We start from the raw sequence: 27,813 nt of genomic DNA on the forward strand, positions 1-27,813 counted from the left end.
AGGGACATTTTTTTTCATACAGAGGGTGGTGTGTGCATGGAATGTGCTGCCAGAGGAAGTGGTGGAGGCTGGTACAATTGCAACATTTAAAAGGCATCTGGATGGATATATGAATAAGAAGGGTTTAGAGGGATATGGGTTGAGAGTGTATTGCTGGAAAAGCACAGCAGGTCAGGCAGCATCTAAGGAGCAGGAAAATTGATGTTCGGGCCAGAGCCCTTCTTCAGGAATGAGGCTGGGAGCCTCAGGGGTAGAGAGATAAATGGGAGGGGGGTGGGGCTGGGGAGAAGTTGCTGAGAGTGCAATAGGTGGATGGAGGTGGGGTAAAGGTGATAGGTCGGAGAGGTGAGTGGAGCGGATACGTGGAAAAGAAGGTTGACAGGCGGGACAGGTCGTGAGGACAGTGCTGAGCTGGAAGGTTGGAACTGGGGTAAGGTGGGGGGAGGGGAAATGAGGAAACTGGTGAAGTCCACATTGATGCCCTAGGGTTGAAGGGTTCTAGCTTCTGCAGACCTCATTGTCTCCTTAGACGTATACGGGCCATGTGCTGGCATATGGGATTAGATTAGATAAAGATATCTGATCAGCATGGATAAGTTGGACTGACAGGTCTGTTTCCACACTATATATCTCTATGACACTGAATGCCATCATTGTATTTGCCTTCCTAACTACTGACTCAACCTGCAAGTTTACTTTGGAAGAATCCTGGACAAGAACCCCCAAGTCTCTTTGCATTTTAAAATTCTGAATTTTCTCCCCATTTAGAAAATAATCCATGCCTCTTCTTCCTACCAAAGTGCATGACCTCACACTTTCCCACCTTGTACTCCGTCTGCCACTTCTTTGCCCACTCTACTCACCTGTCCAAATCCTTCTGCAGCCTCCCTACATCCTCAATGCTACCTGTCCCTCTCCCTATCTTTGTATCATCTGCAAACTTAGCCAGAATGCTTTCATCTAGATTGTTAACATATAAAGTGAAAAATTGTGGTCCCACACTGAGACTTGCGGAACAACACTTGTTACCGGCTGCCATCCTGAGAAGGATCCTTTTATCCCCACTCTCTGCTTTCTGTCAGGCAGCCAAGCTTCTATTCATGCTAGCACCTTACTTCTGACACCATGGGCCCTTATCTTACTCAGTAGCCTCCTGTGTGGCACCCTGTCAAAGGCCTTCTTGAATTCCAGGCTGATAACCTTTTCCAGCACCACTCTAATCTAGATAACATTGATTGGCTGTCCTTGGTCTAACCTTCTCTTTACTTCCGCAAAGAATTTGAGCAGATTTATCAGGCATGACCTCCCCTTGATGAAACCATGAAACCTTGCCCTATTTTACCACACACCTCCAAGTATTCAGAAATCTCCTTCACAATGGATTCCAGGATCTTACCCATGACCAAGATTAGGTTAATCGGTCTGTAATTTTCTGTCTTTTGCCTTACTTCCTTTTTAAACAGGGGTGTCTTGTTAGCGATTTTCTAGTCCTCTGGGACTTTTCCTGTTTCTAGTGATTCCTGAAAGATCACCACTAACGCCTCCACTATGTCTTCAGCTATCTCCATCCTGATGAAGGGCTTTTGCCCGAAACGTCGATTTCGAAGCTACTTGGATGCTGCCTGAACTGCTGTGCTCTTCCAGCACCACTAATCCAGAATCTGGGGTGTAGTCCATCTGGTCCAGGTTATTTACCCACCTTCAGGCCATTCAGTTTTTCTAACACCTTCCCCTCGGTGATGGATACCATACTCAGCTCTGCCCCCTCGCTCCCATGAACTTTTGGGATATTACTAGTGTCTTTCACCACAAAGACTGACACAAAGTAATTATTCAGTTCCTCAGCCATTTCCTTGTTCCCCACTACTATCTCTCCAGTGTCATTTTCCAACGGCCCAGTGTCCACCTTTGCCTCTCTTTTGTCCTTTATATATCTAAAGAATCTCTTACAGTCTTCCTTTATATTACTGGCTAGCTTACCCTCCTATTTAATCTTCACCCTCCTTATTTCTTTTGTTGTTGTCCTCTGTTGGTCTTTGTCAGCTTCCCAATCCTCTGGTTTCCCACTGCCCTTCGCCACATTATATGCTTTCTCTTTTGCCTTTTATGCTGTGGCTGACTTCCCCAGTACCAAGATTCTTTTTCGGGATGAAACTCTGCTGTGTTTCTTGAATTACTCCCAGAAATTCCTGCCATTGCAGTTCTGCTGTCTTTCCTGCTCTGCTCCTCTCCCAGACAATTCTACCCGGCTCCTTCCTCATGTCTCTGTAGTTGACTTTTTTTTCAGCTGTAATACCTGATTCTATCTTCTCCCTCTTATGTAAGCAAAGGTTAGAATCAGAATCGCACTATTCGGCAGCTTCAGTTGTAAGTTTCCAAATGGAGTTGGATAAGCACTTAAACAGAAAAAGAAATACTCTCGGAAATGAAAAGCAGGAGAATGGAACTTAAAAAAAAGTTGGTGGAGAGCGGACCCTGACTTAAAAACCTGGTAAAATACCACCCTAACCATATAGTGTAATTTCATGTTTAAATTGAAAGCTGCCATGACATAGAAACATTCTGACAGAAAAAAAATCGAGAAGGCTTAAATAATTACATTCATTAGTCAGGTTTGTAATTGGAAAAATGCACCTAAACCTCCCAAGTGTCACCTTTGTTATTTAGAAAACAATTCCCAGAATTGTGACTTTGGCAGGAATGGAATACCATTGACACCAACCTATTATTGACATGCCAATTGTATAATACAATATTGAGGAGTATTGCCACGGTAGTGTTGCAAGTTTTGTCGTCATGATTTTTGAAAGATACACATTAAGATAAATTGCTGGTATGCGCGCTCATTTCTTGTTAAACCAGCTAACGCCCGTACCTGAAACCTTCGCTAGAATGGGAACAGCTTAGGAAAGCCGATTAGAGAGACAGCGCGGTCACTGAAATCGCGTCCAGCAGCAAGAGCAGCTCACTTCAAGACCAAATCTCCTTGGAGCTTTCTTCCACTTCCATTAAAATCATGAACACATATTGAGAAGGTGAGCTACAAATATGGATGGGATATTTAAAAAGGTTGTCTCAGATCCTCACTGCTAACGAACAAGGTGCTATCAATGAAGCTTTTGTAGAATTTACACAGATCTCGTTACCAGCTTGTGTTGCGTTTCTTTGATTGTCTCTTTATTCTTTTAACTTGTAGTGAGGCTGAAGAATGCTTGGTTCTTGGTGCAGAGTGACCCTGTTAGTCCTTTTATCTAATTTACTGGCGCATTCAGGTAAGAGATTTTCAGCTCATTTCAACTGAAAAGAACATATAATGTACCATATCTAAATTTGACATTATTAATGCAACCAAGAAATTGGAATGTTTGTATTGTTTTAACAGACATGCATTGAGATCAGTACAGAGCCCCACTGCGAGAATTGAGCACTTTGCCTGGGAAGGTGGTAGAGGCAGAAACCTTCATAACATTGAAGAAGTATTTAGATGTATACGTGATGCCATGGCGTACAAGGCTATGGACTGCAAAATGGGATTAGACAGTCAGAGTGATGTTCCTGACTTGTGCACACAGGATGGGCCAAAGAGCCTTTCTCTGTGCTGTAAGTCTCTCTGACTCTATGACACAAGTCATTGAAAGTTGGCACTCTGGTGCGGTGCTGATGCAGTATTGCACAGTCAGAGCTGCTGCCTTTTGGGCCAGACCTTAAAGTGAGGCTTTGTCTGCTCTTTCAGGTGGAATGGAAAGATTCCATTAATCTATTATCAAGAAGAACGGGAGAATTATTCCGAGTGCTCCAGCCAAAGTTTATTCCTCAATCAACACCACACAAAAAAAAATGTCTCTGGCTTATGTCAGACTGCTGTCTGTGGGAGCACCTTGACAGTTATGGCTGTACTTCAAAAGTGCCTCAGTGTTTGTAAAGCACTTTGGGAAATCCTGTGCCTGTGAAAAACACATACAGTAGAAGTCTTTAATTTGAGAATCCAAATTGTGCTGAAGTAAATGCAATTTTATTTTTTAAATGCCTCCTTTTTAGTTCTCGGAACAGATTTTCTTTTGTCCCTTGCCTCTCCTGTATCTGGCACAAACTGACTATGATTCATGTCTGAACCTTGACAGTAAGTGTTCTCAGCATATTACTCTGTGGGTTATACCACAACGAAGCAATGTGTTGTCTCCACCCTAAGTCCATTTACCTGGTTTTCTGGCTGGTGATGATCATGAGTGGAAAACCTGGCCGTTTTCCTAGTTTTATAGACAGGAAGATCGAGGCTAGCTAACATCACCGTTACCGCCCTGTCTGAAAGCAGGCAGCTCAGTACAGACCCAAGAGAATGAACATGGGACCTTTATATCCTGTATGTCTCCATTATTCACCAAAAAAACCTGCTAAAGAAATTCATTTCAGTCAGTTCAAAATGAAAACAGAAGAAAGTGCACTTTCTATTGTGGAGGTTTAGAGCAGACTTTATAGCAGTTGACTAATACTTATCAGATTAGAGCATTTAAAAAAAAACTATAGTGAAATAAATTCAGGTTGTTTGGTAATCAGTCGACCCTTCATAGGTTGGAATTCTGATTAAAAGATTCAAAACAATCTCACAAGTTACGTTCTGGTGTTATCTAAAATGCTGCTAATTTATAAGTTCTGCTTATTTTCATTCTAATGATTCTGATAATCATTATAATTACAAATGTTAACAATGTGATGCTATAAATAAATGAACATTTTAAATAAGACAATTTTGAGTTATTTTGATTACAGGACCTGAGAATTATCAAAATTCTGTGAGTACACTTTAAAATTTCATTTGTATTTAAAATGTGCTGGAAAATCCCAGCTGGTCTGGCAGCATTCAGAAGAAGAGTCATCTTGAACTTGCAAGATTAGCTCTGCTTCATTCTGCACAGATGTTGCCAGATCTGCAGGGTATTTCCAGCACTATTTTTATTTCTAATTAACAGCATCTGCAATATATTTTCCTGCCTAATATAAATTAGTTTAACTGTATTAGCATTTCGGAGTTGTTGAATAAGTTGAGAAATCCAACATGAATGTTTTGTTGTTATTGATGGTATAATTTGATGCACTTTTTTTCAAAACGTGGCTAGTACTGTGACAATGAGGTCTTCTTGATTAACATACACAATTAGACACAAAACATTAAAGAATAGTGTTCTCCAGTGACACCTCAAGCCATACTGTCCTTTTAATCACATAGGATTCTGCAACTTCTACAAATTCTTTGAAGGGGATTGCATTTTCTTACTCTATTAATTCAAAAATCAAATTCTATCTTTATTTGATGCAGCTGTTAATTCTTAATATTTTTTCTGGTGCGGTTGGGGAGTTCCTCATATTTTCTGATTTCATTTGTTATTATTTAACTCTGTGAATAGCCTTGGTCGTTAAAAACTCAGGCACTGTAAACTAAATATTCAGAGTGGAAATGCTGTTGTTTACAGTACAATGCGTTAACAATTAGATCAACAGAATAACCATTTAAATTTGCCTGTTTCAGTTGTGTTAAAGACAATATCAAATGAGAGTAGACTGCACAAAGGCTCCAGAAGTCTTTCTCGTGGCGACATTCAATCTTCTGTGACTGTGAGCGACATGCAAATGAAGTATTTGGTTTACAGACAAAAACGATCCTTTTTATTTCCGAATGGTGTTAAACTATGTCCAGAGGAAACAATTTCACAAGCCATTGGCAATTATCTCAAATATTATAAACTGAGAGGTAAGAAAATTCCCATTGCCTATTTAAATTTTTCCAAGTCCTCATCAATGGCATCTCACTATTGTGTAATACTTTTGCCCATTTGTGTGTCCCTGTCATATTTTGGGAGTTTTAAAAATTTATTTCTTCACAGAAATTATTTAAGAATGATTTGTGCTCTAGTCTTGTATTTTAAAAAACTGCATTTCACAGATTAAAAGAACTCTGTTGACACTAACAGCATATATTAGAGCCAGTTGAGCTAGATTGTGAAATGTTGCAAATAGTCTCTTGCAGACTGATTTGATCAAGGTCAAATGAAACTCCATTAAACCAAGATGTCATTTATTCATTCTGTTAACAGCAAGAGATGCTTTGGATATAAGAAGAATAGCAGTAGGAATAGGCCATGCTACACTTCAAGCCTGCTCAATCATTCAATAACATCATGGCTATTCTAAAATAGAAACAGAAAATGCTGGGGAAGCTCAGCAAGTCTGTCAGCTCCTGTGGAGAGAGTAATAAAGTTAATGGTTCGAATTCAATGTGATTCTTCTTTGGATCTGAAGTAGACCGGAAGATGATCATTTTAATGCAATTGGCAAATGGGAGGGAGGACCAACTGAAATAGGTAGTGAGAGTGCCCAGATCAAAAGACAAAAAGAGTGCTAATGGTATTACAGGAAAGATATAGATGCAGAATGGGTGTTAATAGTATGCTACTGACGTAAATGACCTCTACTTTCATGCTCAACTCTTATATCTCGTGATCCAACTTCGTACCCAAATGATTTATGTATTGAATAAACTCATTGACGTAAGATGCCATAGCTCCTGGAATAGAGGATTCCAAAATTCACCACCCTCTTCATCACAGTCCTGAATATTGAACCACTTACCTTGGGTTTGTGCACCTTCCACTGTCTAGCCAAAGGAAACAGTCTCTCAGCATCTATCCCGTCAAAAGTCTTCATCAGTATGAAGAGCAAATGCTTGAAATATCGACTCTCCTGCTCCTCGAATGATGCCTGACTGGCTGTGCTTTTCCAGCACCACACTCTTTGACTCTGATCTCCAGCATCTGCAGTCTCCTATGTATCCTGTCAAGTCTGCCAGAATTTTACACATTGCAAGGAGATAGCATTTTAATTTTCTAAATTCCAATGATAATGGGCTATTAATTTCTCCTCATAGGACATCCCTCCCAACATTGTTTAAGTTTGCACTTTGAATAAGCCAGCTACCTCCCTTTTTTAATGTTTCTAATGATGAGTCACTGATTCTGAAGTAGTCAGAAGTTATCCCTCTCACTGAGTTACGTATAGAGGGAGAGATATATAGAGGCACATAGCCTGTGTACATGGCTGTGCAGCAGCTTAGAAGTCACTGTGGTTGGACAAAATATTTTAATGGAGTTCTGCATTGACAAAACTGGTCATGAACTGTAAACCTCCAGGCACAGATAAATGGCCAATTAACCCACCAGCTGACTGATGATGAAGAATTATACCAAACTCAATATGTTAACTCAGTTTATCTCTGCACAGATGCTGCCAGACCAATTCAGTTCCTTTAACATTCTCTTTTATTTGTTTGATACTGATGAGGAAGCTTTGCTCAGTGGAGCATATCTCAAAAACAAAGTCAGACAGAATCAGAAGTCTAACTAGGAAAAAGTTAATAAATCTAATTTGTAGAGATAATGCAATGTACTTTTCAATATCCTTGTTGCTAAGGAGGCTTCTATGATTAGTAAAGTTAAAGTGAGATTTAATTACCTCCGTTATTCTGCATGATCAGTTATGTAAACAAATGAAACAAAAACACAAAATTCAGGAAAAGCTCAGCAGGTCTGGCAGCAGCTGTAAAGAGAAATCAGAGTTAACGTTTTCAGGTCTGGGACTCTGGACCCAAAACATTCACTCTGCTTTCTCTGCACAGATGCTGCCAGACCTGTTGAGCTTTTCTCGAAATTTCTGTTTTTGTTTCTGATTTACAGCATCTGCAGTTCTTCTGGTTTTTATATAAAATAAAATGAAATGGCTTAACAGTTTGTACCTGGCCTGGTCTACTAATTGCTTACGTCCATCTTCAGAGTAATTGAAGAAGGGCATGTATGAAAGCTATAACATCAAGTTTGGTTCATAGGGAGATTTGATGTCATTTCACTCAGGTTGTTCTGTGTAGCAGGTAAAACTATAGTATAATTATATTATTATCATTACGTTGTGTAGGCACAGTCCTGGATGTAAGCTGCTCAGATTGCTTACAGAAGGGCTTACTATTACTGTATGTGAAAGAACCTTCCATGCAGTTACAAATTATTATTTTTATTTATTTATTCATAGTATTAAGTTAGCCTGGGGCTATTTTCTGGATCTACAGATTGGAAGAAGCAAAAATGGCCCTTAGTAGAGTGATATGCTCTTGTCGGATGTGGGAGTTTGGGGAAGTTTACGTGTCACTGAGGATTATATCTGCAATAAATGACATTGGTTGCGAATCCTATCAGATCGAATGGAATGGTTGGAGAGACAGTTAGAGGCAATGAGCAATTTACAAGAGCAAGGGGGTGTGATGGATGGAAGTTATAGGAAGGGAGAAATGTCACAGCTACAGTCAACAAACATTTTGGTGTGCAGGTTCATAGTCCCTTGAAAGTGGAGTCACAGGTAGATAGGATAGTGAAGAAGGTGTTTGGTATGCTTTTCTTTATTAGTCAGAGTATTGAGCACAGGAGTTGGGAGATCATGTTGCAGCTGTACAGGAAATCAGTTAGGCCACTTTTGGAATATTGTGTGCAATTCTGGTCTCCTTCCTATCGGAAAGATGTTGTGAAACTTGAAAGGATTCAGAAAAGATTTAAAAGGATGTTGGCAGGATTGGAGGATTTGAGCTATAGGGAGAGGCTGAACAGGCTAGGGCTGTTTTCCCTGGAGCATTGGAGGCTGAGGGTGTTGTGGAGAAAATGTAGAGAATCACCAGGAGACGCAGAGAGTTCTTCAAGAAGTAGGTCTTTTATTTGCAAACAAAAAACCGTGACACTGAGAAAGCAGATTCTCGAATGCCCATGAACCTCAGGGTCTGTGGTTTTTTTATATCTTTTTTTTATCATGTTTTTGTTAGCTTATTAGCATGTCCAACTATATTAATCAAAGTACCTCACTCTAGCTACACAATAAACCAGTAATGTTAGTTCCCATTATCTTTTAAGTTGTACATTCTACTTAATGTTATTCTAATATTATGGTTAGATATTTAGTGTCAACGTTTTGCAACAGTGGTCTTTCATTCCAGACCCTACTTAATATTTTCCTAATGTCATGATTAGATATTTATTATCACCTCTGCTACAGTGATCTTCCAATCCAGACTAACTTGTCATGATTTGATATTTATTATCACCTCTGCTACAGTGATCTTCCATTCCGAACTAAGCTGTCATGATTAGATATTTAGCTATTCCATCTATTACAATAGTCTCCTGTCTCAAGCCGACTCTACTAACTATTAATTAGATATTTAATGTCATGTCCCAAATATTTATGGTCCCAATCTTGTCACAATGATACTTAACAGGGAAACTTACTTTACTAATTGTGTTATCTCATCTCGCCATAGGGACCTTTCAGCCTCAACCTTACTCTGCTAATTGGTGTTAGAGCATTCCACTATTCTTATCCCATCCTGCATTCCACAGATTCCTTGCAACAGATTGCCAGTGGTCTTCATGCTTTAACCCTTCCCATGCTTTCATGCTCTTTATTTTCCATAAGGGATGACCTTATAGAGGTTTATAAAATCATGAGGGTCATGAATAGGGTTAATAGAGAAGGTGCTTTCCCTGGGGTGAGGGAGTCCAGAACTAGACGGCATAGGTTTTGAGTGAGAGGGGAAAGTTATAAAAGAGACCTAAAGGGCAAATTTTTCACTCAGAGGGTGGTGTGTGTGTGGAATGGGCTACCAAAGGAAGTTATGGAGGTTGGTACAATTGCAACATTTAAAAGGCATCTGGATGGGTATATGAAGAGGAAAGGTTTAGAGGGATATGGGTCGGGTGCTGGCAGGTGGGACTACATTGGGTTGGGATATCTGATCAGCATGGATGAGTCTGTTTCTGTGCTGTACATCTCTATGACGATGACTCTATTTGTGGGATTTGGGTGTTGCTGACTGGCCAGCATTTATTGCCCGTCCCTTAGTTGCCCTTGTGAAGATGCTGGTGAGCCGCCTTCTTGAACTGCTGTGGGTTGACCACGAATGCCATGAGGGAAGAATTCCAGGATTTTGACCCAGTGACAGTGAAAGAATGGTGATATATTTCCAAGTCAGGATGTTGAGTGGCTTGAAGGAGAACTTGAAAGTGGTGGTTGCCCTTGTCCTTCCAGACGGAAGTGGTCATGGGCATGGAAGGTGCAGTTTGAGGATCTTTGGTGAAGCATTGGTGATGGAGGGAGTGGATGTTTTATCCTGGATGGTGTCAAGCTGCTTGAGTGTACCTGGGACTGCGCTCCTCCAGGCAAGTGGGGAGTAATCCATCCCACTCCTGACTTGTACCTTGTAGATAGTGGGCAGGCTTTGGGGAGTCAGGAGGTGTGTTCCTAGCCTCTGACCTGCTCTTGTAGCCACTGTGTTTATACGGTGAGTCCAGTCGAGTTTCTGATCAATGAGAACCCTCATAATGTTGATGGTGGGGGGGGGGGGGGGTGGTGGTGGGGGGAGGGAGGTGAGATCATAATGAAACCAAATAACTGTTTGTCTTTACTCATTACATTTGGCGAAGATTTAGACTTTATAACAATATGAATTGAACATGCATTGTTGTAAATTCCAGTGAAATTCATTAATTTTCATATGATTATGGTGTACAGGGGCAAGTTCTGTGTGTTCTAATTGAATTTAACTTTATTCCCTAAAAGCCATCCACTTGATTTCCATCTTGTATACAAAATAAAACAACAAAGTCAGTAGGAGAGATTAGGCAAGATCCTGCTAAATACACAAGATACACAGACATTGTAACAGTATCACAGCTTATGAACTTGTTCAGAACTTGAATACAGACAGTAGCATGCTGATACAAGATTACCCTATCCCCATTGATTCTGATGTCGGCAAAATGTAAATCTCATGCTGCCTCCTAAAGTAAATCATTGTAGTTTGCTGTCAGTTATCGGCTTATTCTTGATTGGTTGCGTGTCAGAACAAGAAACACAAAGTCATGGGTTCAAGCTGGGATGGATTAAAGGTAGCTCATTCTGCTCACTGCCATCTGGCACTTCTTAAAGGAGGTGCATTTCAGCTAAAGAAAGTTCTGGAAGTCTTTTCAAAGGGAAGTCTTTACCACAGTGAATGCTCAAAATTGGCTGGCAATGGGCTCCAAGATCTTCCAACTGGCCTTGGTGCTGAAGCTGGTGAGGAAGAAAGCTGTCATCTATCCACAGGTGGCCTGGAGTTCCTCCAGACAAACGTTGTGAAGTTTGTGGGTCCAGGCAATACCAATAGTCTATCCCCAAGGACCTGGGTGCAGTGCTGCAATAGGCTCAATTACCTTACACCAGTCATGTAGGTCACGTAACTTCAAGCATCACCTGCCACTTCACTTCTAACTTCCCACACTGTAAAATGCATCACATCACCATCATTCACCTATCAATCACAACTTATAGCTCACATTCACCCTCACATCCTCAACACTGCTGCAACCCTCACACCTTACAGTTTATACAGACTGCCAGCTATTCAACCGTGACAGCCAGAACATATAAACACATTGCATCGCATTCATTGATGCAATTCCCTCTCTGTCGCATGACAAAGGAATTCATTACCTTAAGCAGTGGCCTGTATTCTGGGAGGGCAAGTATGGCTGCTTGTCCTCACTTCAGTGGAGGAGATAGAAGCTGTTATCATTAGAAAAGCCAAGGTTATGGCCTTGGCAAGTTGTGAGGCTGACAATCTGAAAGCTGACAGTATTGTCATACCTAATACTGCTTTTCACATTTCATTTCTCAGTTAATCTAAGCATTCATTTCTTGCTTCTTCCCTCCCCACAATCCTATCTGTGTGCTGCTGCCTCCTCTTGGATATCCAATTGTAACCTGGTCTGTCAATGGTGAAAAAACAAGAGGTGGGCTGCAAGATGATGCAGAAGAAATACTGCCACATGTTCATAGTCACCAGCCCAGATGTTCTACATTTGTTAGAGAATGCCTTAAATGTGGAACCTGCATGTGGGAAGACATTGGGCACAAGTGGTCGACAGCCAGACAACAATAGTAATGCCCTGTCATGTCACCAGAGGCTGTGGGCATACATGATCAGTTTGGCTGCAGAGGGTTCAAATGAAGGCTTGAATGTAGCAGGCAGCAGAACAAGGCTGATGAGTCTGGAAGTTGAGATGGTGGTGCTGGAAAAGCACAACAGGTCAGGCAGCATCTGAGAAGCAAGAGAATCGACATTTTGGGCATAATGCCTTCATCAGGAATGACCTGATTAAAAGCTTATGCCTGAAATGTTGGTTCTCCTGCTCCTTGGATGCTGCCTGACCTGCTGTGCTTTTCTAGCACCGCACTCTCGACTCTGATCTCCAGCATCCGCAGTCCTCACTTTCTACTACCTGATGAATCTGAAAGTCCACAAGGAAGCCCATAATTAATACCTCAGAGTATGGAGGAGTCTAGCTCCAACTTGGCACACAACTTTGTGCTGAGCTTCCTGCTCATCCTCACCAACATTGCAGATAAACTTGAGAGCTTAATCAGAATATAGCATCAGGCTCATAGAATCATAGAATCCTGACAAGTGTGTGTTTCCTATGCAGTACAAGCAGAAGTGATAAAATCCATTCAATCTAATTAATTGTTAGTAGGCATAGTGACTCTGTGAACTTTAAAGAACATGTCATTTTGTTAATGAACCTGAACAAGTGCCATGCAGTTAGGGATGAGGGAGGTGGTATATGAGTCTCCAACATCAAATTGACTGGCACTTTATTAGCTCTTCTGCACAAGTCCTTTAATGGTACCGAGATTCAAATCATATTGCTAATGAGGACACCTGGAACTTTTGTTCAAAGGCTGCTGGAGGGCCTTGTTAATTGTTGATTTCAAGATCATAGAACAGAGGTCTGATGTCTAAACTGAGTGGGACTAAAGGAGCCTGACATTTTCTATTGAACTGCATTCTCCACATTCAATACCTCTTGTAGGCAGTGCCTCAGGATTGGGGGTGACTTGCTTTCCCTCCAGTTTGATGGGCTCTGAGAAGCTCAGTATGTGATCTGCAGACTCTGCTGCAGGTCAGGCAGGTGGTGTTGGAGAGGTTTGGTAGGTTGATTGATTGGTAGCTTGTGTGATCCCTCCAAAGCCTCGTCTTCCCCTCTGTACTTTCCTGATGAAGTCCCTCGATAAATTCAGTGCATTGCTGAAAGAATCTCCTCTGTTTTGATTGGTCAAAAGCTGGGATTTCCCTTGCGTCAGCGAGTATGTTTGACCTTGTCCTTAGAACATTTCAGCTGACCTCCTGGGAATCTCCTGCTGCAAGTCAATTCCAAATAGAACAGTTTCTCTGGGCACCTGGTGTTAGCCCTACAAAGGAACATGACCCATGCCCAATCAGCAGAGCTGACTTTGATTGATTAGTGCCTTAATAATCAACACCACCAACTGACTAAGATGCTGCTCAATAGATGCGTGTCTATTATGTGGTTAGAATGATGATAGTTACAGACTGAAGCCTTTCAGAGTTTGAATGTTACTTCCATGAAGGAGGTCTTGGTATCTGCTCTCCATCTGGTAAGGATTCAAATTTGTCTTTATCAATTGTCTAATGGGTATTTGTTAATGGCTTTTTTTGGGGGGGGGAGAGGCTGTGGGGTCTGTTTGTGATCAGGGTTGTTCCGGGATGCCACATTTGCAAACAGAAGATTGGATCGAAGAAACCGTCCAGAGCAGAAGTAATAATCTGAGCTGTATCATTCAGGCACTGGGGGACCTTAACTTTGCTTTAGATAGTTACATTCATGTAAATTTAAGTGCACTTTTAAAGTTTGTTTACCTATTGTTGTTGCCAAGTTGCCCTTCTGAGTTTTGGGAGAGTCTGTATACTTGCTGGTGAGCAAATCCTTTTAAATTCTCAGTGTGTCTGTTTGCAGCCTGTTAAGCATGCTGAGAGATTTCTACAACTGTTAGATACCAAGCCAATCTTAAAAAGACAAACACACACTCCAATCTCCAATGCATTTCACTATTAAAATTGAATTTGCATCTCCTATAGCTTCTCTAGTTTGAGCATTTTTTTGTTGTGAATTTATGAAAATGTTTGAGAGTCACCAGATGTCCTCCTTGCTGTTTACGTTTCTTAGTGTGCCAGGAGGCAGTATGGGAAGCATTCAAAATGTTCTGGGACAGACTACCTGCACGCCATGAACATGAAGCCTGGATGAATGTGTGTGATCAAGGAATCATAAATATTTTTGACATTGGTGTAAATTTTAGCCAATCAGACGAATACCAAGCCTTGGTGAAGGAGGTAATTCTCATATTGTAATTGACATGTAACATTCTTCTATAATTAATTGGATTACTCTCCTGTCACATAACTCTTGTTTTCTCTCCCTCACAATTTCTCCTTCGAGTTTTCCACCAGCACGTTTCCTGCTTAATTTTTCCTTTACATTTTCTCCATCCCAATTGTATAAAGACAGTGACTCATGCTAACATGGAGGTCCATTGGCAGCAGTCACCTACCAGTTCTTTGTCCAATCGGTTATTCCTCAAGTGTGGACCTGGCCAATGATTGGGGGGGTGGTGGTGGTGGCGGGGTGTGTCCTATTATTTGGCTGCATTCTCCTTTGACATTTACACACACTTGCTTCCAGCAGGGGACACTGGAAGACAATCAGTTGGTAGGCAGTTTGCCTGCTTTTGTCTTCTCCAGCTAAAAGTCATAGATGTAAATTATAATACCCTTAGCACCACCCCATCACAGATCATGTCATTCGACATAGACAGGGATCCAGATTAACGTTTTCCCAGTCTGCAGAACTCTCAATTGTATTCACCTTTTAATCTACAGAATGTATTGTAAATGTGGGAGAATACAATTCTACACAACATTGTGTTAAATTGGTATGAAAACCTGCTTATATGCTTCTCAAGAGAGTCTGAATTTTATAGGAACGTTTGACTCATTTTCTGAAAGAGGCCAGCTGGCATGGTATACCTATAGTCCATTCTCTTAAGATGGCTGTATTTTTATGCATATTCAGAGCACTAGCAAATAAACTACATGTAAAATGGCACAAATGGGATGTCAAGTTAGGTAGCATTTATCATTGATCCCTATGTACATTGAAATAGACTTGGAATTTAACACGTGTTTACATGATTCTGTTTCTTTCTCTCTCTCTGCACCTGCTCTGATTATGATTAACACTGCCAAAACAAAATTTTTGTTCACTAAGTGCAGGAACTGGCCAGATCAGGACAGTTTTGCAATTAAGTTCCTCGTCCAAACCAATGATGACAACTACAGGAGAGTGATAAGAATTTATAAGTGTATAATATAAGCAGTTTCGACTGTACAATTGTTACTCTCCCATTAAACTGAATTACTTCACTGCCAATATTCTCAAATATGCTTCACACAACAGATGTTTTTATAATTCTGCTAAAAAGATATTACACCATCCTTATGGTATGCTTTGTAGAGTTTTGGATGTCAAGAGCATTCTATTTCTAAACAGGCACACAGTGAGTTTGGAAACATAATGAAGTATTTCCCTTGTATGGAGTCACTGAGTTGGTTATTCATAGTAACCTAATGACTCATATAAGTAGAGCTTTCTTTGCCCTGAATTACCCCTGAATTTAATGCTACCACACTAATAGCCATTTTGAAAAGGGTTAGACAATTGCAAAGACAAGTATTCAGCATTTCATTTCTTTTGTTCTTTGAGTTGTAGATGTCACCAAGCCAGCATTAGTTATGCATACTTAATCTCCTTTAACAGAATAGTTTAGGAGGCCATTTCAGAGACACCAGATTACTACGGGTCTGAGGTCACTTATAGGCCAGAACACACATGGCTGGAAGATTTGTTTCCCTCAAAGGCAGTAGTGAACAAGACTTTTCTATTCAAAAACCTTCATCAAAGATAGTTTCATGGGCCAGAATCTTATAGGAGCCTGCATGGTGCAGGCTATGGTGAAAGATGTGACAGAATCATGTGAGAAGTCCCATTTCCACATCACAAGGAACTTTAATTAATTTCTGGGTGTTGAGGAGAGACTAGGCAGTGGTGGGTTGCCTATTAAGGGGATTATTTCTTGTTCCCCTCTTGATTAACTGTGAATCTCATCTCCATAGTATGCAGCTTCTTATCTCACCATCTGCTGCAAGTAAACTAGATACTGATAATTCTTGACTTGGTAGTTGGAACAGGTACCTGGCAAGTTCTGCTTATTGCTGGCTGCAGAGAGCTTCCATGTTGGCCCCCAGCCAACAGCGTGTCAGGGGCAATGGGCACCATTCACATGGACCCTATATCCATGGACATTGGCTTCATTTTTGTGGCAGCCTCTTAATAATTCTCGTGGCACAGCTTCGATCCACCTACAGTATCTTTCTGCACTTTGCTGTAGCTGTGGGCATCATTGCAAGCTGCAACTCAGGGACATGAACTGGTTCATGGACTGGACCAGGCTGCATCTCTGGGCTACGCAATTGCTCTGTCAATGCTCACTCACTTGGAGCCGACCCGGATGCTCACAGTGTCCCTGCCTTGCTTTTCTGTTTTGCAACTTGTCCCTCAGCCAGAGGTAGGAGGTTCACAGTATTACTGCATTAGTTGCTGTTTAGGCCAAACACAAAACCAGGAAGTTTTTCATGGTTGTCAGCAGTCCTCATCAAGTCAAGAATGTTAGCCTTCAGTCAGGGGGGTCTTGGCGGAGTAAGTCAAGGGCAACCTCCGTTATCATGCTAGGAGCTTAGATATGGTCAATTAGTGGCTTGGGGTGGTCAAAATCAGGATCCTCTCGTAAGGGATGAGGAGTTGAGTGTTGGGTAGCCCACTAATTGACTTGACTTCTTCTGCCCTACTATGAGCTGTTTCAACATGGAATAAGTGAGAGGCAGGTAGTAAGAGAGATGAACGTGACTGGCATAGTTGTTGCTGTTTGTGCAAGTGGTGGGGTGTACCCAAGCAAGTGAGTAAGTAGGGCAGAGGGCATGCAGGGTTAGTAGTGTCGGCGGGTGACAGTGGGTGAGGAAAGTTACTGTCGGCAATATAGTGAGAATTGTAGAGTATGAGTCTTGATAAGAGGTGGGCACTGTAGAGATTGAATGAATGTTCGATGTCAGAGAAAAGATGGTGGTATGTGACCTGGTGGAGTGGAGAAGGACATTGTCTGTCTTTCTTCCTACCGCACTGAGCATTTCTCCAGTTAAGACTGTATGAGCTGCCTCAGGCCTTGCTGGCAATGTCTGGTGCTGTGGCAGCTCTAGACAGATGGTACTTGTCCGGGTGCACAACATGCACAGATGGCAGGGGTGCCTGTAAATTCCAGGATATCCTATGGCGTGGTAAGAGGGGGCAGAAATCAGACTGGAGAGACGCCATGGGGTGGGTAGGCAATTAATGAGGAGTTTGATTTTTAAAAAAACAGCAAAATAAAATCATTGGACCATGTGGTGATGAACCCTCCAAAAACACTTGGCGCAAATCAGATTTAGCCAATGTCCCAAACATCATCATCACAAACCCCAGGGATATCCTGTCCCCCTGGCAGGACAGATATAGCAGAGTGGCAGCACAGTTAGATTCATTGAGGGGGAATTGGTCTACGAGTCCTTTACATTTGACTCGAGACCCCAGAAGTCTAATAGCACCAGGTCAAATATGAGCAAGGAAACCTGATGGTGATTTTTCACAAACTGACTCCTCCCATCAGCTCAATCAGTACTCCTCCATGTTGAAGTGATGAGAGTTTGTTGCTGGAAAAGCACAGCAGGTCAGGCAACATCCGGGGAGCAGGAGAATCAATGTTTCAGGCATAAGCCCTTCATCAGGAATGAGTCTTGCTCCTTAAATGCTGCCTGACCTGCTGTGCTTTTCCAGCACCATACTGTTGACTCTGATCTCCAACATCTGCAGTCCTCATTTTTTTTTCCATGTTGAACACCACCTAGAGGAAGACTGAGGATGATAAGGCACAGACTTGGGGGGACTTCAATGTCCATTACAATTTGTGCCTTGGCAGCAGCATTACTGACTAGGTTGGCCAGGTCCTAAAGGACATAGCTGCTAGACTGGGTATGCAACAGGTGGTGAGGGAACTAACAAGAGAAACGAAACATAGTTGACCTGTTCCTTAATAAACTGCCTGCCACAAATGCATCTGCCCATGAGTGTATCAGTGAGGATGGCCACTTTGCCGTCCATGTGGATAAGTCGTCCCAACTTCATACTGATAATACCTTACATCATGCTATGTGGTGCTATCACTGTGCTAAATGGGATTGACTTCAAACAGATTTAGCAACGCAAACTTGGGCAGACATGAGCTGCAATTCAACACAATCTACAATCTCATGAAATGGCATATCCCCCACTCAACCATTATCATCAAGCTAGGAGATCAAACTGTTTGGAGGCCTAACAAAATTTTAACTGTTTCTTTTAACCTTTGCGGTTCTTCAATTCTACCCACACCAATTCTATTCCATCTGACCTACTTCATTTCTTACTATTGATTTAATTACATTCCTTACTAATAAGGCAACCCCACTGCCTCTGCCCATCTGCGTATCTTTCCAATAGGATGCAAAGAGACTTGGGAGTTCTAGTCCAGGATTCTCTCAAGGTAAACTTATAGGTTGAGTCAGTAGTTAGGAAGGCAAATGCAATGATGGCATCTATTTTGAGAGGACTTGAATATAAAAGCAGGGGCATACTTCTGAGGCTCTATAATGCTCTAATAAGGCCATGTTTGGTGTATTGTGCACAGTTTTGATTCCCATATCTCAGGAAGGATGTACTAGCCCTGGATTGTGTCCAGAGGAGATTCCCAAGAATGGTTCCAGGAATGAAAAGCTTAACATATGAGGAACATTTGAGGACGCTGGACCTATACTCGATCGAGTTAACAAGGATGAGGGGGGATCTAATTGAAACTTACAGAATACTGAATGGCCTTGTCAGAGTGGATGTTGGGAAGATGTTTCCATTGGTGGGAGAGACTAGGACCTGAGGGCATAGCCATAGAGTAAAGTGAAGACCTTTTAGAATGGAGATAAGGAGAAACTTCTTCAGCCAGAGAGTGGTGAATCTATGGAATTCACTGCCACAGGTCAGGTCATTGAGTATTTTTAAGACGGAGTTAGATAGGTTCTTGATTATAAAAGGAATCAAAGGTTATGGGGAGAAAATGAGACAATTGCGTTGAGAAACTTAACCATGATTGAATGGCAGAGCAGATGCGATGGGCTAATTTCTGCTCCTATGTCTTATAGTCTTATTGTTCAGTGGAAAGTGCAAGTGGACATGCCAGGAGTAGCACCAGGCATATCTGAAAATGAGATGTCAACCTGGTGAGGCCACTAAACAGAACCACTTACATGCCAATAAGCATAAGCAACAAGTGACAGACAGAACTAAGTGTTTCCACAACAAACTGATCAGATCTAAGCCCTGCAGTTCTGTTCACACTGAAGCGTGAATGGCAGTAGACACTTAAACAACTCACTGGAGGAGGAGGTTCCACAAATATCCCCATTCCCAGCATTGTAAGAGCCCAACACTCATTGCCAAAGATTAAGCTGATGTGTTTCCAACAATCTTCAGACTGAAGTACCAAGTGGCTGATTCACCTTGATTTCCTCAGTGGTCCCCAGTATCACCGATGCCAGAATTCAGTCACGTGATATAAACAAATGGTTGCAAACACTGGGTACTGCAAAGTCTTTGGGTCCTAACATCATTCTGGCAATAGTACTGAAGACTTGTGCTTCAGGACTTGCCACACACCTAGTCAACAGCCTCCAGTACAGTTACAACACTGGCAATTATCCAACAATGTAGAAAATTGTATAAGTATATCCTAGACATAAAAAGCCGGACAAATTCAACCCAGCCAATTGCTGCTCCATCAGTTTACTCTCCATCTGTAAAATGATGGAAGATGTCATCGACAGTGCTATCAAGCAGCACCTGCTCAACAATAACTGCTCAGTGACCCCCAGTTTGGGTTTCACCAGGGCTACTCAGCTCTTGACCTCATTTTATTGGGTTGGTTCAAATTTGGACAAACGAACTGAATTCCAGAGGTGAGATAAGAGCAATTGCCTTTGATATCAAGGCTGCACTTTACAAAACTGGAGTCAATGTGGATCGGGGAAAACTCTCCACTGGTTGAACTCATCCTGACACAAAGGAAGATGTAGTTATTGGAGGTCAGTCTTCACTTCCAGGACATCTGTGCAGGAGTTCCTCAGGGAAGTGTCCTAGGCTCAACATATTCAGTTGCTTCATCAATGGCCTTCCCTCCAACCTAAGGTCAGACATAGGGCATTTCACCAGTGATTGCACATTATTCAGCACAATTTAAAACTCCTCAGATACTGAAACAGTTCATGTGGAAATGTGACAAGATCTGGACAATATTCAGGCTTGTGCTGTGCTGACAAGTGGCAAAAAAATTATTCATGTTATAAGAGTATTAGGCAATGACTATTTCCAGGTGCAGAGAATCTAACCATCAGCCCCTGACATTCAAAGGCATTACCATCATTGCTTTCTCACACTATCAATATTCTAGGGCTTACCATTGATGAGAAATTGAACTGGATGAGCCATATAAATACAATGGCGACAAGAGCAGGCCAGAGGCTAGGAATATTGTCATGTGTAATTCACCTCCTGACATCCCAATGCCTGCCAACCATCTACAATGCATAAGTCAAAGGCATGATGGAATATTTCCCACTTGCCAGGATAAGTGCAGTTCCAACAACACTCAAAAAAACCTTGATACCATCCAGGACAAAACAGCCTATTTGGCACCACGTCCACAAAAATACATTCCCTCCACCACTGGTGCTCAATTGCACAGTATGTACTATTGTCAAGATGCACTCCAGAAATTCAATTTAGCTCCTTTGACCCTTGACCTCTATCATTTACATATACAAGGGAAGCTGAAGCATTGGAACACCACCATCTGCAAGTTTCCCTCCAAGCCACATACCGTTCTGACTTGGAAATTTAACACTGTTCCTAACGCTGTTGGTTCATAATCCTGCAACTCCCAACCTACTCACACTGTGGGTGTACCTACAACAAATGGACTGCAGTGTTTCAAGAATACACCATCACCTCATGTGCTTAAGTGGAAAATTAGATGTTGTTTCTTCAGCTTTTATTGGGCTTCAATAGAGCACTGTAGTAAGCTGAGGACAGAAATGTTAGTGTCACAGTTATCTACTACTTTCTCAAAGGATATTTTGTTACTCTAATACCAGCTAGTGTTGCATAACTAAGATCACCAATGATCCTATTCCATTAGACAACTACTTCCATTAAAGTGTGGAAGTATTTTTGCCGAAGTGACCATGGATTTGACCTGTTTCATGCTTGCCATTGTTTGACCATATGCTCTTATTTTAACTTTGTGATTTAACATAGACTGCTTTGCTTTTGAATAGTTTTAAAAGGTATTCTATTTTTATTCTGAGTTAGTAATTTCCCTGTTTTGGTCATGTTTCTCTATTTATCCAGTTCAATTTCTTTGCCGTCATTAGCTATCTTGTCGTTCTGGAATCTGGAACCACTGTTAAATTTTCAGCAAACCTGACCAAATGTAATCTAATAGGATTGTGATTACGGTCACTCAGATGTTCCCAACGTGAGGGTCTGATACTGCATTAGGGTCACCACCAAAAGCAAAATTAATTGCAAAATTATCTTTACCTTCTTTACAAGAAGAATTACAGGGAGGAGGTATGCAGAAAGAAAATGGCAGTAAATTCAACCCAAATATCTGAATTCAAAATGAAATTAGTGAAGCAAAAGCTTGTTCACTATTTGGATGTTTTACACAAAACTCACAAGGTGAATTACTGGCTAGTTAACCTCAACCAGGACAACATAATATAACTATATTCAACACACCTAGAGGAGGGGGAAATTAGTCAAGGTTCTCACTAATCTCTATTCAGCAACTGTTACTGGACAGTGTACCTACATGGTTATTAATTAAGGACCTGGGTCATGGTAATCATTATTATTATTGTACTGGGAAAGGAGAGGAGGATAACTCCAGGTTAACATTACATTAGTTTGATTTACTGTAAGTGTATTTTTAGATTAGTTAAACAATACTGTATTACTGGAATGATGCAAGGCTGAAGTTGAAATCTCACAGACTCTTTTTCCAAAGTTAAAAATCACACAACACCAGGTTATAGTTCAACAGGTTTATTTGGAAGCATTAGCTTTTGGAGTGCTGCTCCTTCATCCATACCATCTGATGAAGGAGCAGAGCTCTGAAAGCTAGTGCTTCCAAATAAACCTTTTGGACCTGGTATTGTGTGATTTTTAACTTTGTGCACCCCAGTCCAACATTGGCATCTCCAAATCTTTTTCCAATGACTGCTTACTTCCATTTTTTTAACTTTATCCATCTTCTTTATCAGGCAGTGCAATTTTTATGTTCTACCTACCTTTATTTCTAAATAATGTAAAATGAAGTTTATTATTATAGCTTTCTGATGTAATTAATTCATTTTAATTTTTCAATTGCAAAATTAGATTTAAATTAATATTCTATTTGAGAAACACTTATTTATTGAATCGATATGTATATTTTTACGTTATTCTAATGAGAAGTTTATTTTCTCCCCAGAAATTATCTCTACAGACAGAAATAGTGAGCAGGTCAGTAGATTACGATAAAACACATTTTCCATCGTTATATTGCAACATTGAAATTAGAGATTAATTAACTTAGAAAAATTAACAATATTTAATTTTTCTTGCAAGTTCAAGTAATGAAGACTTGTGCATGTAAGTTTATATTTCACTTTTGAGTTCAGAATATACAAAAATGATGCATAGAATTTGAATATTTTTCTTAAAAATATATATATTGAAACTTAAAACTTGCATTTCGTTACGGTGTTAAAATTGCACTGTGCGATATCTGGTAAAAAATGTGCTTGGCTTAAATATTTCACCCAAATGTTTTAACACAGAGAGTAATTCATGCAAAACAAAATGGGCTATTACCTTTGCCAAAATATATTGCCCATGATTTTCCGTGTGTCTGCAAATTGTTAAACAAGGTACAATCTTTCTCCTAGTCTAGAGACCACCCCAATCATGAATGCAACTTCAACTGAAAGCTCCACACGAGAAGGTTTGTGCACTTATTTTTAAATAGCTTTTTATTTGCTTAAGTATTGAGACCTATAACAGTCAAAATAAATTTCAGTGGGGTTGAGTTTCATAGGAGGAGGCACATATTAGTATAAGCACTAAGACCCACTAAACCATGCACTTTGCTATTTACCTATTGCAAGAGAGATAAGCTTGCCTTGGAGGTGATACATTGAGGGTTCACTCGATTGGTTTCTAGGATGAGAAGGGTGCTCTATGTTGGGAGGTTGAGCCACTGGATCTATAATTTGTGGAATAGAGAAGAATAAGAATTGATCTCATTGAAACAAACAAGATTCTGAAAGTTAGATACTGAAAGATTTTTTCTTTGGCTGAGGGATTGAGTGCACTGAGGCAGAGTTTCAGGATAAAGCTAGATGATTTAGGACTGAGATACGGTTAAATTCCTTCACTCAGAGGGTTGTGAATCTTTGTATTGTTTATTGCAGTGTTACGGGTGTTCTAGCATTGAATATATTTATGGCATACAGTCTTAGACCAAGAATCAAGATTGCTGACTATACTTATGACATGGTTTGGGTAGTATTGCTATAATCGTCTACCATTTTGGATCTCCTCTGTGTCAAAGTTTTTTCCAAATAAAAAAAAGAAAGAACTGAAGATGATGTAAACCAGAACAGAAATTGCTGGCAGCATCTGTGGACAGAAATCAGAATTAACATTTCGGGTTGAGTGGCCCTTTCTCAGAACTGATGGTAGCTAGGAAACAGTTGTTTCTTATGCAGAGGATGGAGTTAGAGGGAGGGGTCTAAGGAGCAAATAACAAGCTGGTGTAGAGCCCAAAGAGAGAGAAAAATTGTTGGACAGACAAAGGAGTGGATAACAGTCAGCCTAGGAAAATGAATTACTGCTAATAGGGACTGTTAATGGCTAACAATAGGTGGTGTGAAATAGCAGACCATGGGGACGATGGCTGAGGACGATGGCTCAGTGGTTAGCACTGCTGCCTCACAGCGCCAGGGACCCAGGTTAGATTCCAGCCACCATTTCCGCCACCTCCAGCAGTGTGCCACCACATTTTACCCTCCCCTCCCCTTCCTTATCAGCCTTCCACAAGGACCGTTCCACTGAGACACCGTGCTCCACTCCTCCTTCATTCCCAACACTTCACTCAATCTAGTCTACTGCATTCATTGCTCACGATGTGGTTGGCTCTACACTGGGGAACGAAACATAGACTGGGTGACTGCTTCACAGAACACAAATGTTCTGTCCATAAACACACTTCAACACATCACCATGTTCCCTGGTAACGTCGCTGACTCAGGTTCACTGAAGTGCTCCAGCAAAGCTCAGCACAACTAGACCAAAATTATCTCATTTTCTGCTTAGGGATTCTGCAGCCCTCTGGGCTCAATATCGAATTCAATAATTTTAGGGTCTGAACTCTCCCATGTCCTCATCCCCAACCCCAGTCACCAGGCTTTGTTGTCACATAGTCTGCCAACACACACTACCTATTGTTAGCCTTAACAGTTTCCACTAACAGCTATTCACTCTCCTAGCCAGACTATTAGCCACTCTTTCATCTGTCCAATTGTTCTCCTCTCTTTGGGCTCTAACCCCACTTATCATTTACTTCTTACCCCTCCACCCTCCCTATCTCTTGCAAATAAACTGACCTTTTCCTAGCTATCATCAGTTCTGAGGAAAGGTCAGTGTCCCCGAAATGTTAAATCTGATTCCTCTTTGCAGCCGCTGCCAGACCTGCTGAACTTTTCCAGCAACTTCTGATTCTGTACACAATATCGAGTTCAACAATTTTAGGGCTTGAACACCCTCCCCACACTTTCCCCAACCCCAGGCCTTGTTATTGCATTAGAACTAGAATCCCTACAGTGTGGAAACAGGCCCTTCGGCCCAAAAAGTCCACACCAACCCTCTGAAGAGTAACCCACCAGACACATTCCCCTACATTTGCCACTGACTAATGCCAACACAGCCCTGGACACTATGGGCAATTTAACATGGCCAATTCACCTAACCTACACATCTTTGGATTGTGGGAGGAAAATGGAGCACCCAGAGGAAACCCACACAGACACAGGGAGAATGTGCAAGCCCCACACAGACAGTTGCCTGAGGCTGGAATCGGACCCAGGTCCCTGATGCTGTGAGGCAGCAGTGCTAACCGCTGCACCACTGTGCCATCTGAGAACAAACCTACTAGCAAACAAACTTACAACTGGAACCACAACCTGAGCTACAAATCTTCTTAAAAATTGCAACTCTTGGAGGAGCTTGTTGAAGTTCCCATCATCAGAACAGATGTGATGGAGATGGAAGAACTGGGAGAGAATGGAATAGAGTCTTTATAGGAGCAAGCTACGAGAATATATCATCAGCATAACTCTGGGAGTGACTTGATGGAAACTAAGATGTTCAGGAAGGGAAGGGAGGAGTCAGACAAGGGGAGAAAAATAAACTGAGTTGAGGTAGGAAGAGCTGAGTTGTGTGGGGCAGGAGCAGACAGAAACAGTGGGTTTGCCCCGACAGTCCTGTTTGTGGATTTTGGGAAGGAGGTAGAAGTGAGCAGGGCAGGGTTGGGAGACTATTTACATGCATTTGGAAATGTAAGGACTGATTAGAAATAGTTAGCATGGCTATGTGCATGGAAAATTGTATCTCAAAAATTTGTTTGAGTTTTTTTGAAGAGGTCATCAAGAAGATAGATGAAAGCAGAGTGGTGGCTGTGGGGGGAGATCACCAGATGAAATGAGATTAGTGACCGCGATGGACACAATGGCCTAATGTTCCGTGGTGGGGTTATGTTCTAGAGGGAGATAGGAGGAGTTATGAGAGCTGGAGCTCAGCCTCTGCAATGTAGAGGTCAGTCTGCTAGATAACAGCACCAGCAGGCTTCATTACAAAGTCAGTGTTGGATCTGGGAACACGCAGTGCAGTCATTTCAGGAGGAGATATGTTGAGGTAGGTAAGTGGGGGAGCAGAGAAATTGAGGTGATGAGTGTCATGTCTTGATGAACTCTCTAGCTCTGGCAGTATTCTTGTAATTTTCTTCTGTACCCTTTCTAGTTTAACAACATCCTTCCTAAAGCAGGGTGACCAAAATTGTATACAGTACTCCAAAAGTAGCCTCACTAATATCTTGTACAGCCACAACATGATGTCTCAATGCTCTGACCAATGAAGGGAAACATGCCAAATGCCTTTTGCACCACCCTGTCCACCTGTGATGACACTTTCAAGGAACCGTGGACCTGCACTCCTAGGTCCCTCTGTTCAACAACACTCCCCAAGATTAAGAGTGTGGTGGCTGAAAATGCACAGCAGGTCAAGTAGCATCTGAGGAGCAGGAGAATCACCATTTTGGGCATAAGCCCTTCCCTAACCCTAATACTTCCCAGGGCATAATCATTAGCTGTGTAAATCCTGCCCTGGGTTTGACCCACCAAAATGCAACAACTTGCATTTATCTAAATTAAGCTCCATCTGCCACTTCTTGCCAAATGGCCCATCTAATCAAAATCTCATTGTACTCTCAGATAACCCAGAGACCACTATTCCACCAATTGTGGTGTCATCTACAAGCTTACTAACTATACCTCCTATATACTCATCCAAATTGTTGGCATAAATGATTTTTAAAAAAAAGTGAACTCAGAACTGATCCTTAGTACACCACTGGTCACAAGCCTCCAGTCTGAATAACAACCCTCTACCACTACCCTTTGTCTTCTACCAATTGGCTTTCTCACCCTGGATCCCTTGTGATCCTACCTTGCTAACCAGTCTACCATGTGGGGCCTTGCTAAAAATCCATGTAGATAATGTCTACCACTCTGCTTTCATCTATCTTCTTGATGACCTCTTCAAAAATACTCAAACAAATTTTTGAGATACAATTTTCCATGCACATAGCCATGCTAACTATTTCTAATCAGTCCTTACATTTGCAAATGCATGTAAATCCTATCTCTCAGAATTCTCTCTGATAACGTAGTCACCACTGATGTCAGACTCACCAGTTTATAATTCCCGAGCTCTCATTACAGCCTTTCTTAAATAATGGCACAAAAATAACAACCCTCCTCTCTTCTGCCATATCACCCCTAGTTGTTCGGGTTTAAAGTGAGAGGGGAAAGATTTAAAAGGGACTGGTTGTGCAACTTTTTCACACAAATGATGGTGCATATATGGAATGAGCTAACAGAGGAAGTGGTAGAGGCAAGTACAATGATGATATTTAAAAGACATGTGGACAGATGCATACATTGGAAAAGTTTAAAGGGATATGGGTCAAACATAGGCAAATGGGACTAGTTCAGTTTAGGATGCCTGTCGTCATATTCAAGTTTGATCAAGGGGTCTGTTTCCATGCTCTATCAAAGTTGAATGTGAAAATAAATCCTATAGAAATTCCACTGTATCATGAAATACATAAGATGTTATCAGTGTAGTGGCCAGGCTTTTTGAAATGCATACAGAATTAGGTATTGTTGTGCCAAACATGTGTCATAATCAGCTAAGTGACCATAGAGCTAATGATTCCATCAATATTTTTGGAAAGGGCATGGGAAATGCTAACAATGGATTTGTTTGATTTTGGAGGGAAGATGTATTTAGGTCTAGTTGACTATTAATAAAGATGGGTTGCGATGGCAAGCTTTAT

General features: G+C 41.3%; 1 protein-coding gene across 2 annotated transcripts in view; it reads left to right on the plus strand.

Moving 5' to 3' along the window:
* The first annotated feature begins 2,908 nt into the window (after positions 1 to 2,908).
* LOC140486372 (interphotoreceptor matrix proteoglycan 2-like) overlaps positions 2,909 to 27,813 on the plus strand; it is an 85,408-nt gene continuing 60,503 nt past the window's right edge. For both annotated transcript variants that reach the window (XM_072585414.1, XM_072585415.1), the window contains exons 1-7: positions 2,909 to 3,035; positions 3,197 to 3,272; positions 5,525 to 5,746; positions 14,091 to 14,257; positions 22,630 to 22,661; positions 22,767 to 22,790; positions 23,087 to 23,142. In XM_072585414.1, coding sequence (XP_072441515.1) covers positions 3,209 to 3,272; positions 5,525 to 5,746; positions 14,091 to 14,257; positions 22,630 to 22,661; positions 22,767 to 22,790; positions 23,087 to 23,142 — 565 coding nt within the window. In that variant the 5' untranslated portion in view covers positions 2,909 to 3,035; positions 3,197 to 3,208. The remainder of the gene's footprint in view (positions 3,036 to 3,196; positions 3,273 to 5,524; positions 5,747 to 14,090; positions 14,258 to 22,629; positions 22,662 to 22,766; positions 22,791 to 23,086; positions 23,143 to 27,813) is intronic.

This window comes from Chiloscyllium punctatum, chromosome 15 (genome assembly GCF_047496795.1).
Source record: "Chiloscyllium punctatum isolate Juve2018m chromosome 15, sChiPun1.3, whole genome shotgun sequence".
Classification (NCBI taxonomy): domain Eukaryota; kingdom Metazoa; phylum Chordata; class Chondrichthyes; order Orectolobiformes; family Hemiscylliidae; genus Chiloscyllium; species Chiloscyllium punctatum.